The sequence below is a fragment of the Chelmon rostratus genome, chromosome 15, assembly GCF_017976325.1.
Source record: "Chelmon rostratus isolate fCheRos1 chromosome 15, fCheRos1.pri, whole genome shotgun sequence".
NCBI lineage: Eukaryota > Metazoa > Chordata > Actinopteri > Chaetodontiformes > Chaetodontidae > Chelmon > Chelmon rostratus.
This window is the reverse complement of record NC_055672.1, coordinates 377,709-392,278: the sequence shown is the minus strand read 5'-3', so window position 1 is coordinate 392,278 and position 14,570 is coordinate 377,709. Positions and strand designations below refer to the sequence as shown.

General features: G+C 51.0%; 3 protein-coding genes across 6 annotated transcripts in view; 1 reads left to right on the top strand and 2 right to left on the bottom strand.

Annotated features, from left to right (window-relative positions):
* kiaa0586 (KIAA0586 ortholog) overlaps positions 1-11,344 on the bottom strand; it is a 32,300-nt gene extending 20,956 nt beyond the window's left edge. For 3 of the 4 annotated variants that reach the window (XM_041954390.1, XM_041954393.1, XM_041954392.1), the window contains exons 1-9: positions 10,790-11,344; positions 10,467-10,528; positions 10,009-10,078; positions 9,132-9,201; positions 8,654-8,828; positions 8,484-8,554; positions 7,268-7,352; positions 7,043-7,184; positions 6,037-6,151 (exon numbers count right to left, since the gene is read on the bottom strand). In XM_041954390.1, the coding sequence (XP_041810324.1) occupies positions 6,037-6,151; positions 7,043-7,184; positions 7,268-7,352; positions 8,484-8,554; positions 8,654-8,828; positions 9,132-9,201; positions 10,009-10,078; positions 10,467-10,528; positions 10,790-11,066 (1,067 nt within the window). In that variant the 5' untranslated portion in view covers positions 11,067-11,344. The remainder of the gene's footprint in view (positions 1-6,036; positions 6,152-7,042; positions 7,185-7,267; positions 7,353-8,483; positions 8,555-8,653; positions 8,829-9,131; positions 9,202-10,008; positions 10,079-10,466; positions 10,529-10,789) is intronic. The other variant, XM_041954391.1, reaches the window with a different exon arrangement.
* Positions 1,670-4,132, bottom strand: irf2bpl (interferon regulatory factor 2 binding protein-like). The gene has a single exon (XM_041954394.1). It carries the CDS (start codon positions 4,130-4,132, stop codon positions 2,087-2,089), a length of 2,046 nt encoding a protein of 681 aa, XP_041810328.1. The 3' UTR covers positions 1,670-2,086.
* Positions 11,345-12,167: 823 nt separating the features above from the next.
* Positions 12,168-13,855, top strand: timm9 (translocase of inner mitochondrial membrane 9 homolog). Its single transcript, XM_041954303.1, has 4 exons — positions 12,168-12,272; positions 12,741-12,791; positions 13,025-13,120; positions 13,494-13,855. The coding sequence occupies exons 2-4, from the start codon at positions 12,753-12,755 to the stop codon at positions 13,626-13,628; spliced, it is 270 nt and encodes an 89-aa protein (XP_041810237.1). The 5' UTR covers positions 12,168-12,272; positions 12,741-12,752; the 3' UTR covers positions 13,629-13,855.
* Positions 13,856-14,570: the final 715 nt, after the last annotated feature.

Genomic DNA, 14,570 nt, shown 5'->3' with positions numbered 1-14,570 from the left:
AGCTTTTATTGCAGTCAGAAAATTAAAACGTAAAAAAAGAAAAGTGAGTTAAAAAAATTCACAAAAATCGAACAGATACCTTAAAATCAATCGAATGAAAAAGTAAAAAAAAAGTTGAAACCTTCTATAAAAATAAAAAGTGTTTTTACAGACGAGTTTAAAAAGGACGGTGTGATGACGTGTGACAGCCGTCTGTTCACACCTCCGTCACCAACAACAACACAAACACTCTTTATTCTGAAACGTCCACATGTAGAATATTTATAGTTTCACTCAGCGAGCTCCATCCTGCAGCGAGCCCCCCACCTGCAACACCTCCCTTCCTCCTGACCCTCCTTATTGTCGCCTTATGCTGACGATGTTCTCCTCTACATTTTTGACGTATTACAGACTTTTGAGACTTTTTCTGGCTGCAAACTGACAGTGAATAACTCGACTCCGTGGACTCGACATGTTCGACTAACGCAGAGAACGAGCTCTGTGGAAACTTCTGCTCCTTTAAATAATCGGTCGGCTAACTGCTCGTCTCTCTTACAGAACTCATCAGTTTAACTGACGGCTGCAGATCAGATCGACTTTTAGCTGCAGAGAAAACTGCAGCGTCCTGATCGTTTCTGGGTCGTTTCTGTGGTTTCGTGTCATAATTAACTGAAGGCGTCTGTGTTTTGTTTTTTACAGCTTCCACTAACGATCGTTTTACTGCTGATTCATCTGAGGTTTATTTTCTTCATCATTTAGTCAATAAAATGTCCTCAAACAGTAACAAATGCTGAGTTAGAGGCCACGGTGGCCTCTTCCAGTGTCTTTCTTTGTCCAAACACTTCACATCATGACAAACTGACTGATGATGTCTCAGAAACACTGAGGTCCTGTGCAGGGGGACAGGAGGACACCGTCACACCCCCACTTTCATCCAACCGTCCTCGTCACGTGTTCAGGAAACAGCAGCTGACGACTGCGGCTTCGTGATCCATTAAAGATGAACCACAGTTCATCTGTTTAAATGCTGTTTAAGGACTTCTCCACACTGTTAGGAAACTTTACTAACCCATGCATTTAAAGAAGACGTGTCGTCAGTGAGCAGACACAGAGCTGGGGGGTTCGCCTCTGAGGGAGCGACAGTCCGGTTTCTTCCTACACTTCAACTTCAACACAGGTTCAAAACGGACGCTGGCTTTTCGTTTCGTGTCTTTAACTGTCTTTACTCTACGGACAGCTGATTTTCAGAGGAACTCACCTCCATGCAAACGCAGCCAGCAGACGTGCAGTCCAACAGCTGCTGCTGCTGCTCTCTGATCACTGAAGACCAACGTCAGCCTCTCCGTTCACCGACGGGACGAACAGCGTCTCGAGCTCAGCTGACACTAATGTGGACAAACAACGGCTGAATCTACAGGGACGGACGTCCCTCATAAAGAATCTGTTCATCTGAACACCGTCTAATAGGGCCGGAAGACAAATTCACCTTCCAAACCCAAACTAGATCTCATTCTGGATTAAAGAAATGTTTTCCTCTGGTGCAACATCTGGTTCGGTCTCTGTTCTTACCTGTTCTGGACTGTGATGGACCTGATCCGTCTAATTCAGTTTTATTTTCAGTGTAATCACAAACTTGACAAACTTGTGGCTGTTCAGTCTAAAGTTTTTGTGCCTCTCTGTGTGAGCATCAAACCACTGAAGAGCAACCGGCTGGAACGACAGACTGAACCAATCAGACATCGACAAACGTGTCAGAGTGCTGAAGACCCTCACCAAGACTCCATCAATTCTCTGTAACAACACCCTCTTTTGGCCTGATAATAATGTAATAATTGATATAATTTTGAAATATGGGGGGGGGGGGGGTCTACTCTTACCTCGTCTCATTTCTCCTTGAATTAAAAGTTTAACTGGTTCCTGTTCTGGACCACTCTGCAGTCCTGCTTTTGTCCACTGTAGTTTCACCTATTTAATCTGCACCCATCACAGACCTGGTCTGGCCCCCCGACACAGTTACAGGAGGCTCAGCAGAACACTGACTGTTTCACATTTTCTATTTTTTGCAGTGAAAGTTTAAAGAGTCTCTTCATCGTCATCATCCTCTTCCTCAGGGGTCTCTCTCCTTCTTTACCTTCACGTCCCCGGCCAGGATGGTGGCGATCTCCCCCTGCATGAAGGCCCAGGGCACGTTGGAGCCGACCAGCGGGCACTTCTCCCCGCTGGGGCAGTACACCTCCCCGGAGGCCCCCTGGGCCTTGATGCTCTCTCTGGAGCAGGGGAAGCAGAACTTGTGGTTGGGGACGGAGGGACACTGCACGAAGTGTGTGTCCTCTAACCGTTCGTGGCAGATCGTGCAGCACAGAGGCCCGCTGTTCGCCATGGGGGAGTCGGGCACGTTCTGCGCGTGCACCTGCTCCAGGCCACCTGCGGACTGCGACGTGGTGGACAGTCCGAGGTCTCCGTTGCGGGACGAGAGGCGCCTCTGTCCGGACACGGAGGCGGGGGACACCGGGCTGCTGTTGTTGTGTCTGGAGGAGGAGGTGGTGGAGTGAACCGAGTCTCTATCCTTGTTGGGGGAATGCGCGTTCCCGAGCGTGTCCGCTACTGACATGAGCGCGGCCATCGGGGACTGTCCGTTCTGCGGAGGAGCAGCGGACTCCGGCGGGCTGGCGCGGCCGGAGGAGAGAGCGGGGTGTCCCGGGCCGAGCGGAGGCGGCGGCCCGGAGAAAGAGCCGGCAGCCATGGAGAGCTTGAGGGCTTCGGTCTGGCTGTTGATCCACTGCTGCCTCTGCTGCTCCTCCGTCAGCTTCAGGCCGCTCTCCGCAGCGTCCGGCTCCGGGGAGGCTTTCCGCTTCCTCACGCCGGCTCTGGAGCTGCCACCCCCGCTCCCCGAAGACAGCGCTCGGCCGGGGAGCACCAGGGAGGTGGGCAGCAGCGGGAAGCTGCCGTCGATGTACGGCTGCGGCAGCATGTCTCCCCCCACAGTCTCCTTAAAAAAGCGCAGAGACTCCGGTAATAAATCCCCCAGCAGACGCCAGTCCGCCGAGCCGTGCTTCTTCTCGTACTCCAGATACTTAAACCCGGAGGACAACCCCCTGCCGAAGTCCTTCATACAGTCCTGGTACATCTGCTTGGCGACCCCCGATGCGCTGGAGAACACGTTCCCGGAGCCGCTCGGGTACTCGATGAAGATCTTCAGCTCGTACTCCATGCCGGGTTTGGACACGGCGTCGAAGGCGAACACCCTGCCGACCAGCCCGTGGTCTTTCTTGAAGCGGACGTCGAAGGGGGTGCAGCCGGACAGGGTGACCAGCGTGTCCCTCACCATCTTCGGCTTGTTGGTCCACTCCTCCTGCCGGTTCCGGAGGCTTTCGCTCAGCTCGGCCAGAGCCTCCACGTTCCGCTGTTTCTCCTTCAGCTCCCGCTCCTGGTCCGTGCTGGACACCGAGGCGGGCCGCTTCGCTCCGGGTTCGGACAGCCCCGCCTGGCAGGGCAGAGAGACACCGGCCATGGTGCTGTGTGGGGCGGCTCTGCTCGCCATGCCGTGCGGACCCGGTCCGTTCAGCAGGGTCTGCGGCAGCAGGTTCGGCGGTACATTCATCTGTCCCGGTGCCGACACCAGCCCGCCGTGGCCCCTGCTCCTGGAGTTCGGGCTCTGTCGGTTCAGCTCGGGCGGTCCGTCGTCCGGTTTGAACCCGTTGGCTCCTCCGACTCCGTTGGAAAGCCGGCCGCTGCTGCTGCTGAGCCCGCCGTAGTCAAACCGAACTCGGCTATCGGGACCGAGCGGGTATCGGTCCAAGCCGGGCTGCTGAGACTTCCCCGGTCCATCCGCCTGGTGGTGGTGGTGGTGGTTTAGCTGTCCCACCGGCTCTTTCCCGGTCAGTAACACCGCCTGGCTCTTTGCCACAGCGGGCTGCTGCTGCGGCGGAGGAGGCGGTCCGCCGCCGGGGGACCTGCCCTCCTGCAAGCCGTGAGCCCGCTTCAGGTGGCGGGCTGTCTCGATGACGAACTCGATGCGGTCTGCGCCCTCGTAGTTGACGCAGCCCCGGCACACGGGCTCGGTGAAGTCCCAGATCATGGCCCAGGGCATGCGGGGCAGGTCGCACAGATAACATGACTGTCTGCGGGACGAAGAGACCTGCGGGGAGGACATCTTCCCTCTGCCCGTCTCCCTCCCTGCCTCCTCCGCGGAGCTGCGAACACCAGCTCGGGTCGTTCAGCAGAGAGATGAAGAGGACAGACAGACTGCAGACTCCTCTCGCTTATTGTTCCTCCTCCGTGTCCTCCTGCTGCTGCTGGAGCTCCGTGTTGTGCTGCAGAGACGGAGGAGGAGGAGGTGGTGGAGGAGGGGGAGGAGGTGGTCTGCGTTTTTTTCCCCTGCATGCTTCACTCCAAGAGAAGCTGAGGAATGTGCCCCCCCCGCATGCCACCTGGTAGAGTAAGTGACGTCACCTCCTCCTGCAGCTCCTCTGAGACTGAAACGACATGATGCCACTTGTTGCCCCCCCCTCCCTCCATCCTCCTCCATCTGTTTCACCTCCTCCTCTTCCTCCTGCGGTCTGAGCCTTCGCTCATCTATTACTGTCACATTACAGCGAACGCTGACCCGAGGAGACAAACACTGACCTCGGATCAGTTTCAGAGCAGGGATCACAGCGGGCTGCACGTGCAGCAGCTGGTCTGAGGTCAGACTTTCCTTCTTGACCTCGGCTCCTCTTAGGCTTCAGTCGAAAGGTTTCGATGGATGAAGGTCACGTTAAATCTGTTTTTCTGTGCAGCTCAATATCACAAAGACCACCAGGGTCCAGGTCTTCAGCCTGATGTCTGCACAGAAGAAAAGACACCTGGTTCATTGGCGGTCTGTGAACCTGACTGACCGACCAGGATCCAGCTCCTGGTCTGGTGCAGTTCCTTTACTGGACTGTGATGAAGAGGGTGTCACTGACACCTTCATCTTCATCTTCATCATCGTTACAGCAGATCGTCACTGTTTCTGTGGCTCTCAGAGCTTCCTGTCACAGCCCTGCAGCTGGTCCAGGTTTCTCAAAACCAGGTTTCCTTTGTATGAGTCCATCCAGACAGAGAAACCTGGACCACGAGAACCCAGTTCAATACAAGACCATTCAATAGACCAAACATACACACACACACACACACACACGTGTGTGTTTCATGTCTCTGCAGTTGCCAGGCAGGTTTCAGCTCTGTTACCCCCCCCCATCTGTCTCTCTCTCTCTCTCTCTCTCTCTCGAGCCTCGATCACCCAGCTCAGGACTGTTGTTTCCTCCTCTTTGTGTGTGTGTTTGTCGTCAGCTGAAACATTTCTCAGCTTTTGTGTATTCATATATTCTGATTAATTAATGAAATCTGCTGAACTGGACTGAAACAGTCAACTGATTGATGGATAATTGACGGGGTGTTTTTCTGATCAGGACTGATGACCTGTCCCCGTCCAGACAGGACGGGGTTAACGACTGAATGTGGCACCATGCCACAATGGTGCATTCTGGGAAAAATATAAAATAAAAAGCTATGAACATCAAGCCTCCAGCGAGGGTTTAATGTCGGCTGGTTGGCTCAGTGCACACACACACACACAGTGGCAGTGCCTCTGATGGAATATCGTCTGTGTTGCCATGGAAACGCGCATGGCGACCATGCTGTGAGGAGGAAGCTGCTGAATACTGAAGAGCCAAAGCCTCGTTCGCCCCTGACTCTCTCTCTGAATGAGTATGCAAATCGAGTGTCACACACTCACACACACAGTAACACACACACACCTCCAGGTGTTCACTCTGTTAGCACCACTTCTACCTGCACTGCCTGCTGTACCTGCAGCAGGAGTCCATGTCCCGCCCTGATGGTTGATTTGTACACAGCCACACACAGGTGTGTGATTTATTCACACCTGTACAGAGGTGTGTAATTCACACAAACCGGTTTATATGTACCTGAACACACCTGGACATCACCTGCTCCTTCTTGCTTGTTCACTTGCCGTCTGTACTCGACTGCAGTGTGATATTAAACTGTACTTCAAGCCCACCCCCCGATCACCTGGTTTGCTCTGGCCGTCGGGCACGGCGAGGTGTTGCTATAGCAACTCGGCCAGTCTCCGCGGCGGCGGCCACGGTTGCCGAGGAGCTTCGCCGCTGGTTGCTGAGGACATCTGCTGATGGAGAGAGAGGGTGGGGTCAGTCAGTAGAACACAGTGAAGACATTTAAAGAGCAGGAGGTGGTTTCTGCTGGTCTGATCCACATCGACCCCTGAGCTGCAGCAGCAACACACATGTTGTTCACATGATCCTGATCAGGTACAGGTGGGAACTTGACCCCGTGGTGGCATTAAAGCCAAGGTCAGAGGTCACAGATGGACCAACCCCACCTCCCCAAAACTGTATGTGAAGGGCTCAAAGTGAGTCCTGAGCTAGACCCTGAACCCTGACTGCTCCTGTGGAGCTGCTCTGGGACCAGCAGGCCGGACTGAGACCAGACTGAGTGATCCTGAACAACAGAGCACGTGAGAAGACTGAACACACACAGACACACACTCACAGATACACACACTCACAGATATACACACACACACACACACACACTCATAGATACACTGCTGCCACCTGCTGGTTATAAGGCTGAATAACCTCTGAGACATTTAACATGTCGAAACAAAAACAGATGTCAGGATGGTTCTGTTTAAACAGACTTAAGTGTGACTCCTTCCTGTCTGAACTACAGTTCCCATGATGCTTTGTGGGATGTACTGTTGCCAAGGAGTCAGTGAGTTATCTGTGAGCTAGCTTCAGTCTATATTTGATATATATCCCATCTCAAAGCTCTTTTTCTGCTCCGAGCAGTGAGGACACACCTGATTCACCTGGAAGCTGCAGCTGATCAGAACGATCAGTGGAGTGAAGAAGAAAACAGATTCAACTCGACCATCGACTCACAGTCGATCACAGCTGATCACAACTGATCACAGCTGATCACAACTGATCACACAGCTGATCACAACTGATCACACAGCTGATCAGCCAGTGTGTGTGTGTGTGTGTGTGTTTACCTGCTGTGTCCAGGTGAGTGACCTGCAGATGGGCTGGCTGACCTGAAGGTGTGAGGTCAGGGGTCACGGCAGGGTCAGAGGTCATATGGGTCACAGCAGCGTGGCCCGTCATTATCCTGAGAGCTGACTCCCACAGCTGGTTCTGATTGGAGGAGGAGAGAGCCAATGAACAGTCAGACGGCACAGTCAGGTGTCAGCAGTGGCTGAACAGGTGAGCGTGTTTACCTGCAGCTGCAGCTGGTGGCTGTGCAGCGTCTCCAGGTGATGCAACGTCTGCTGGCTTAGGCTCCGCCCCCTGTCCCCGTCCTCCCTGCAATAGAGCAGACAGAGATGTCACTGTGATGTCACAGTGACACGAAGGGCCGTTCCGTCTTTTAAACCAGGTCCAGACCTGCAGTTCATCTGCTCTCTTGTTCTGCTTCCTTCTTAGTTTCTTTTAACACAGAAAACAATTCAAAGGAACCAAAGTGCATCAGCGAAGGCCAGGTGAGAACATTCTCTCCTCTCATTGGTCGGATGTGTCTGAGGCAGAATGCTGGCAGCTCCACGGCTGGTTTGTGAGTCCTCTCAGTCTCTCAGTAATCTCATCACAGACGCTTTTCTCTGCAGCTTCAGGGTCCTGTTGACAGGTGTGAACCGGTCCCTGTGATTAGCTGTGATCAGTTGTGATCAGCCGCATTCAGTTGTGTGATCAGTTATGATCCGCTGTCTGATCCGCTGTGATCAGTTCTGATCAGCTGTCTGATCAGCTGTGTGATCAGCTGTGATCAGCTGTCTGATCAGCTGTGTGATCAGCTGTGATCAGCTGTGTGATCAGCTGTGTGATCAGTTGTGATCAGCTGTCAGGGGTTGAACAGCTGCAGAGACGTCTGGTGAGTCTGTGTCTGTACATGTGAACGGTGTCAGTCCCTTCACTGTCTGGATGTACAGACTGAGTGCAGACATGCAGGTGAGGACACGGACAGGATGTGACCTCTCACCTGTCCGGCTCGCACAGGTCAAAGTTTCAGGTAACATTTCTCCATCCAGGCTGTTCAGTGACGAACAGTCCTTTCAGTCTTTTCTGATGTTGAAAAGTTGAAACTCACTGAGTCACCTCCCTGATCTTCTTACATGTCACTCATAATGACCAAACTCTCATGTCCTGATGTCCTGTCACTCATACGATACAAATCCAAATGTTGCTTCTAACACAGACCTTTAATATTTATCTATTCATGTATTTCCAGTCTTGTTGTTATTTGTGAATCTTTTTTTCCTGTTACAGGTTGTGGGTGGAGCTAATGTTGGGACATAAAATACAGTATGAGTACAGTATAATGTGGAATAAATGTTGTCTTCGCTCGTCGTCTGCGGGGTTTGTTCGCTGACTGTCAGTAGATCCGGTCTCTGTGAGGACCAGCAGTGACTGCAGCACAGACAGTCAGTCGCGTGTGCGTACCTGTGAGCCCGCAGCAGCGTCTGGACGCCGTCGGCCAGCCGAGACACTCGAGCCTCCAAACCTGACGGAGCCTGAGAAACACAAAGAGGACGGAGAGTCCGACGGCGTGGTCAGTCACCTGGCAGCATCCGAGTGGAAACACTTTCACACCTGCAAGAACACAGACCGACCTTGATGGGATGAGCAGCAGCTGCCGCGTCAGCGTCGTCTTCTGGGCGACCGGCGGACGACCCCGCCTCCGACCGGACGCTCGCCACACCCACTGCATCCTGGGAGCTGGTCTGCGCCGGCCCCGGGTCCAACAGCTGCACTTTGACCTCCCTCCTGCGGGTGGCGCCGTGAGAGCTGAGCGGCAGAGAGAACATGAGACACAGACAGACAGTGAAGGGGCCACACGAGACGTTCAGGTGCTCGCCGTTGATTCGTGACATCACAACGTTGAGCATCAGAGAGCCGAGAGTTCAATCTCAGTTTCCATCAGTTTATGAGTTCTGACTGAAGTAAAGGGTCAGAAGTTCATCAGACATGAAATAAATGTCAGCAGCAGCAAATACAGAGCAGGCTCAGACCAAAGTCTTCACCTACAGACCCAACAGTTCCCTCCTGAGCAAACACCTGGAGAGATGGAGTGTTGTTAGTTTTTCTCACCGTTGCTTCAGAGCCGCGAGGACGACTCCTCGGCCCCCAGCAGCGAACCGTGACGTCAGGAGGTCGTGACCTGAGAGCGATGACGTAACACAGTGAAGATGTCAGCAGAGGTGGGCTCAGCAGAGGTGGGCTCAGCCTCGGGGCTCACCTGTTGTTTCTATTCTGTGTGAAATGTCGGGACACTTCCCCTCTGCTCACAGGCAGCGGGTCAGGGTTCAGACAGCGGGTCAGGGTTCAGACAGCGGGTCAGGGCTCAGACAGCAGGTCAGGGTTCAGACAGCGGGTCAGGGTTCAGACAGCGGGTCAGGGTTCAGACAGCGGGTCAGGGTTCAGACAGCAGGTCAGGGTTCAGACAGCGGGTCAGGGTTCAGACAGCAGGTCAGGGTTCAGACAGCGGGTCAGGGTTCAGACAGCAGGTCAGGGTTCAGACAGCGGGTCAGGGTTCAGACAGCAGGTCAGGGTTCAGACAGCAGGTTCAGACAGGGGGTCAGGGTTCAGACAGCGGGTCAGGGTTCAGACAGCAGGTCAGGGTTCAGACAGCAGGTTCAGACAGGGGGTCAGGGTTCAGACAGCAGCTTGCTCAAAGGCTCAGGGGCAGGAAGAGGCCAAACCCTCAAACACCTCTGAGACCTGATCTGGTTTTCATGACTCACTTTCATGATTTCAGCGTCAGCAGCAACAAAACATTTCAGATCATATTTCACAGAATGATTTCATGTCGTTTAATAACTTCTTATCAAATCTGCAGTAACACTAATAAACGTATGGATTAACAGAACTGAACAAGTTTTAAAATCTGTGTTTGTCAGCTCACAGCAGATCAGGTCCAGACCGTCATCATTGATTATAGATTGATTGATAAAGCTGGTTCTCTCACCAGGCTGCCGGTCGCCAGGCGTCCCAGCAGAGAGCTTCCTGTCCGGACTCGACTCTGCTGCTGGGGGCTGCTGGAGGAACAAACACAAACACACGACGATCAAACTGTGTCACACATCAGAATGTCCTGTTTGATAAAGATTTGATTCAATTTAAGATTCACAGCTTCTCTCATATTAACATTACTGCACGCAGACGGTGACGGTTCGGTCGACCTGTAACCCCCCCTGAGGTCGTTCATTCACATGTTCTGGATAAAAATCACATTATGAAGAGTCTCTCCTGAACCATAAGGACAAATGTCTTCATTAAAGATGTGACTGGTTCACCCTGAGGAGGTGACTTTAGATTTAGATCAGAATCAGTGAAAACCAGCATTGTTCACTGTTGCCACGGAGACCACGATACAAAGCAAACCGGACAAACATGCAGCGTGATGCTACCTGACAGAAGACTCACCTTCGGCTCTCTGTTCTCTTTGGTCAGTTCAGGTTTCTTCAGCGTCCGAGTGTCCCTGATTCCTGATGGACACACACACACACACACACACACACAGGTCAGGATGAAACCCTGGTCTGCTGATCGTTTCTCTAACAGATCTTCATCAGTCAGATAATCTAATATGGAAATCAGGTCATTATTTTGTTCTGTTAGGACCGGATCGTTGCGGACTAAGTGACTCTACGTGTTGAACCTGAATTTAACGGCTTCGTGTCGGTGCCTGTCGGTCACCACAGAGCTCAGGTCACCGGTGGATCTGGACGACCTGCCGGAGCTCTTACCGGGCTGACACCGCACTGCTGCCCGCAGCTTCTGTCGAGGCTTCGGCCGCTGCTGCTCGGCCACAGGAGGCTGGATGCGAAGGACCGGCAGTTTCTGGACAGTTATCTGGACAGATCCGGGTCCTGGTCCAGCTTCATGTCTCCGATCAGAGGCAAGAACCCGAGTGGAACGGATTAAAACGTGCCCGGTGTCCGAGCTGCAGGAGGACTGGTCCAGACTGGTTTCACCGGATAAAGCCCGCAATTTGTCTGAGCTAGAGTCCGGCTGAGGTAGCATAGTGACGATCACTTTAGTTAAAGTTTAATTACACTTGTTTTGTGGAGTGTTAGCTAGCCGTTAGCCGGCAGGCTAACCTCAGCCAGTCAGGTTCAAACTTCCCGCTCCGCCGTCATACGGGACCAAATAGCAGCTGGACGGTTAAAGCTCGGTGAATGACGGGAGTTACTGCGGAGAACAGGAGTTTACAAAGTTCACGAATCATCCAAAACACACAAAGACACTTCAGAGAGTTTAAAAACGACCGAAACTTAAAGTGTCAAAGCGACAAATGTGGAAACAACAACTGTTGCTGACAACAAAACAGCGCACTTCCGGTTTCCGCTTCGGAGCAGAGGTTAATTTTGCTAACAGAGGTCTCACTCCGTCACTAAATTCAGAAACCACAAACGAGACAAGAGCGCCGTTCAGTTCAAACACAAGAAAGAAGAAATACACATGGAATGAAAACTGTAAGCAAAGGAGCAACAACAGCATCGTTCAAGTGTATCAACCACCTTCGGTTTAGTGAAATTAAGAAATTAATTTTATCTAAAAATCAGTTTATATATACTGTACAATATATAGGGATGTTTGAAGAATATAAAAGAATGAAGGATGCTGTGAAGTTAGGTGGTATCGTGATAACTGACAAATGCCAGCGAACGAAAGTAGATAAAACGATTCAGTATAAGATGAAAACATTCAAATTTTTTAGATTAAAATATCTATTTACTCTTTATCTGTGCATGAATGCTATGGTGCTAATGTTTGCTAATTGTTTCAACACACAACTCATAAATATTCTTATTCTTTGTTCTGCATGAAAACCCTCCATTAATTTTTATTTCACTAAAAGTCGGGAATTTTGCTTGGAAAAGGCAGGAACTTTCTGTTGTTGTGTACTTGTAGCACTCCGGAAGGTCTCAGCAGCGCACCGTTAGACTCTGGATTTACGGGATCAACTTTCGTCACATTTAAATTCCATTCGTTTTTATTTCTTATGATCTGAATCACTCCACTGACCAATTAAGAATATGTATATCAAACGGTTTAATGTCGGTATTCTGATGAATTATTTTTACAACTGTTTTGCACAATGTATGAAAATCACGTGTGTGTTTGAATCTGCGGGTTCGTTTCTCTCCGGTCTCTCTGTTCTCTCTCCGGTTTCATGTCCTCTCACATGTCCTTCTGAAGGATTCTCAGATCAAATATCGTCCACAGGTGAGATGAAAACACACATTCTGGATATGATTTGTGTTTTAACACGCAGCAGCTAACTGCTATTCAGGATGAAATTTACCACAAAACCCGGAAAAAATCAAACCAGAGGACGCAAAGACGATGCTAATGCTAGCTACCATTAGCTGTTAGCTTGCTGGTCCTTCAGGAAAATAACTAAAGAAAGAAAGAGGTAAGTATGAGGAGAGAGTTACTGCAGAGCAGCTCTTTAATCAGCTCCGGTCTCCAGTTTGTGTCGTTGACCATCAGTCTGAGCTTTTCTGGACCAGAATCATCCAAACGTGTCCTCAGCCGGCGGGACGGAAAGTGTGTGTGACTTTCTGATGATGATTGGAATAAACTCTCGGGTTTAGCTAGAAGAGTCACTGTGATGAGAGAGTGAAAAGTGTGACATGTTTGAATGGAGTCTGGTGTGGAGCAGGACTCTGACGTGTGCTCTGTTCCTCACAGAGACTCTGAGTCATGGCGGTCCAGGTGTCCGAGTCCGACCAGATCAAACAGGTAACTGCTTTGTTTGGTTTTACATTTCACTTCATCACAGAAAGTCTTAAGATTCATTCAGAGTAAAAATTCGAGTAAATTCATTTCAAACCTAGAAAACACCTGAAATGTTGTTTCTGTCAGAATTTAAAGACAGACCTAATTAATCGATCATATCAGCTTATACAGCTATAACAGCTGGAGTGAAATGATCCCAAATGATGTGTGTGTGTGTGTGTGTGTGTGTTCTGCAGTTTAAGGAGTTTCTCGGGACGTACAACAAGGTGACGGAGAACTGCTTCATGGACTGCGTCAAAGACTTCACCAGCAGGGAGGTGAAGCCAGAGGAGGTGAAGGAGCGCAGATAAACCCTGAGTGATCGTCATGATGTCCTCACTGTTCTTCACATCCTCACCTTGTTTGGTCAATTTCTGCCTTCGTGATAATTAAAAATGAAGAAGTGAAGCAGGAAGTCTGTTTTTACAGGATCTGAAGTGTCGATGAGCAGAATTACATCCTTTCATCTGTTAGCCTTTTAGCTAGCTGTTAGCCTGTGGATGTTATTCCTGCTTGTTGCTAGCTAACTTGACAGCTCATTCATTGTTGCTTTTATAATTATGTAAATATATGCATGTTTCCCCTCCTTGTATGAACAGAATAGTTTTTATTTTCACTGTCTTTGTTCAGTCTGTTGTCTCATTTATCGTCTCGTTGTTGCTTCAGTCCAGCTGCTCCGAGTCGTGTCTCCAGAAGTATCTAAAGATGACTCAGCGGATCTCGATGCGGTTTCAGGAGTACCACATCCAGCAGAACGAGGCTCTGGCCGCTAAGGCTGGACTGTTGGGACAGCCTCGCTGAACCAGACTGATACCGGAGCTCCGACAGGCCGGATGGGGTCGGACCGGTGTGGGCCCCACGGGTCCACTGTGGAGGATGAAGACAGACTCTGAAGTGCAGCTGGTGACGCTTTGTTTCACCTGATCAGAAACAGGATCATCGAGTTCTTTCACTTGTACAGAAACAGTGGAGCTGTCATTAAATGTGAGTAATTTATGTTGATGTAAGAATAAAATTTTTATTAAACACGAACCTGTTTTCAAATGGCTTCATAATCAGATGATAATCATGGTCATGTTAAATGATGCCCCCCCAAGTGTTACTGTGTGGGAGCGTTTCAATGTGTCATTCAGGAAATATCAGAGCTGTTTGGTTCATTCAAGGCTCGTTTCATCACCAACAACATGTCAGTTCTGCTGTGATGACGGCCGTCAGTGGCTTCAGTTCAAGATACTTGAACTCCTCCACTTGAGGCAGGAGCTCTCCTCCAACCCGGAGGGGGGTGGGTGCTGATAATCATTCCAGCCGCTTTGCACTAGGCTGAAACTGCCCCAACACATGCTGAAGGTCCTGGTTTGAATGATCCAACAGGACGACATCATCTGCAAAAAGCAGAAATGATCGGTGATCAGATCGGTGCGGCGGCAGTGATGCGGTCGTATCGGTCCGTCGTGGTGAAGAAGGAGCTGAGCCGAAAGGCAAAGCTCTCGATCTACGTTCCCACCCCCACCTACGGTCATGAACTTTGGGTCATGACCGAAAGAACAAGATCTCGGATACAAGCGGCTGAAATGAGTTTCCTCCGCAGGGTGGCGGGGCACTCCCTTAGAGATAGGGCCTCCCGGATGCCTTCCTGGGACGGTGTTCCGGGCATGCCCCACCGGGTAGAGGCCCCGGGGAAGACCCAGGACACGCTGGAGGGACTATGTTGCTCGGCTGGCCTGGGAACGCCTCGGGGTCCCT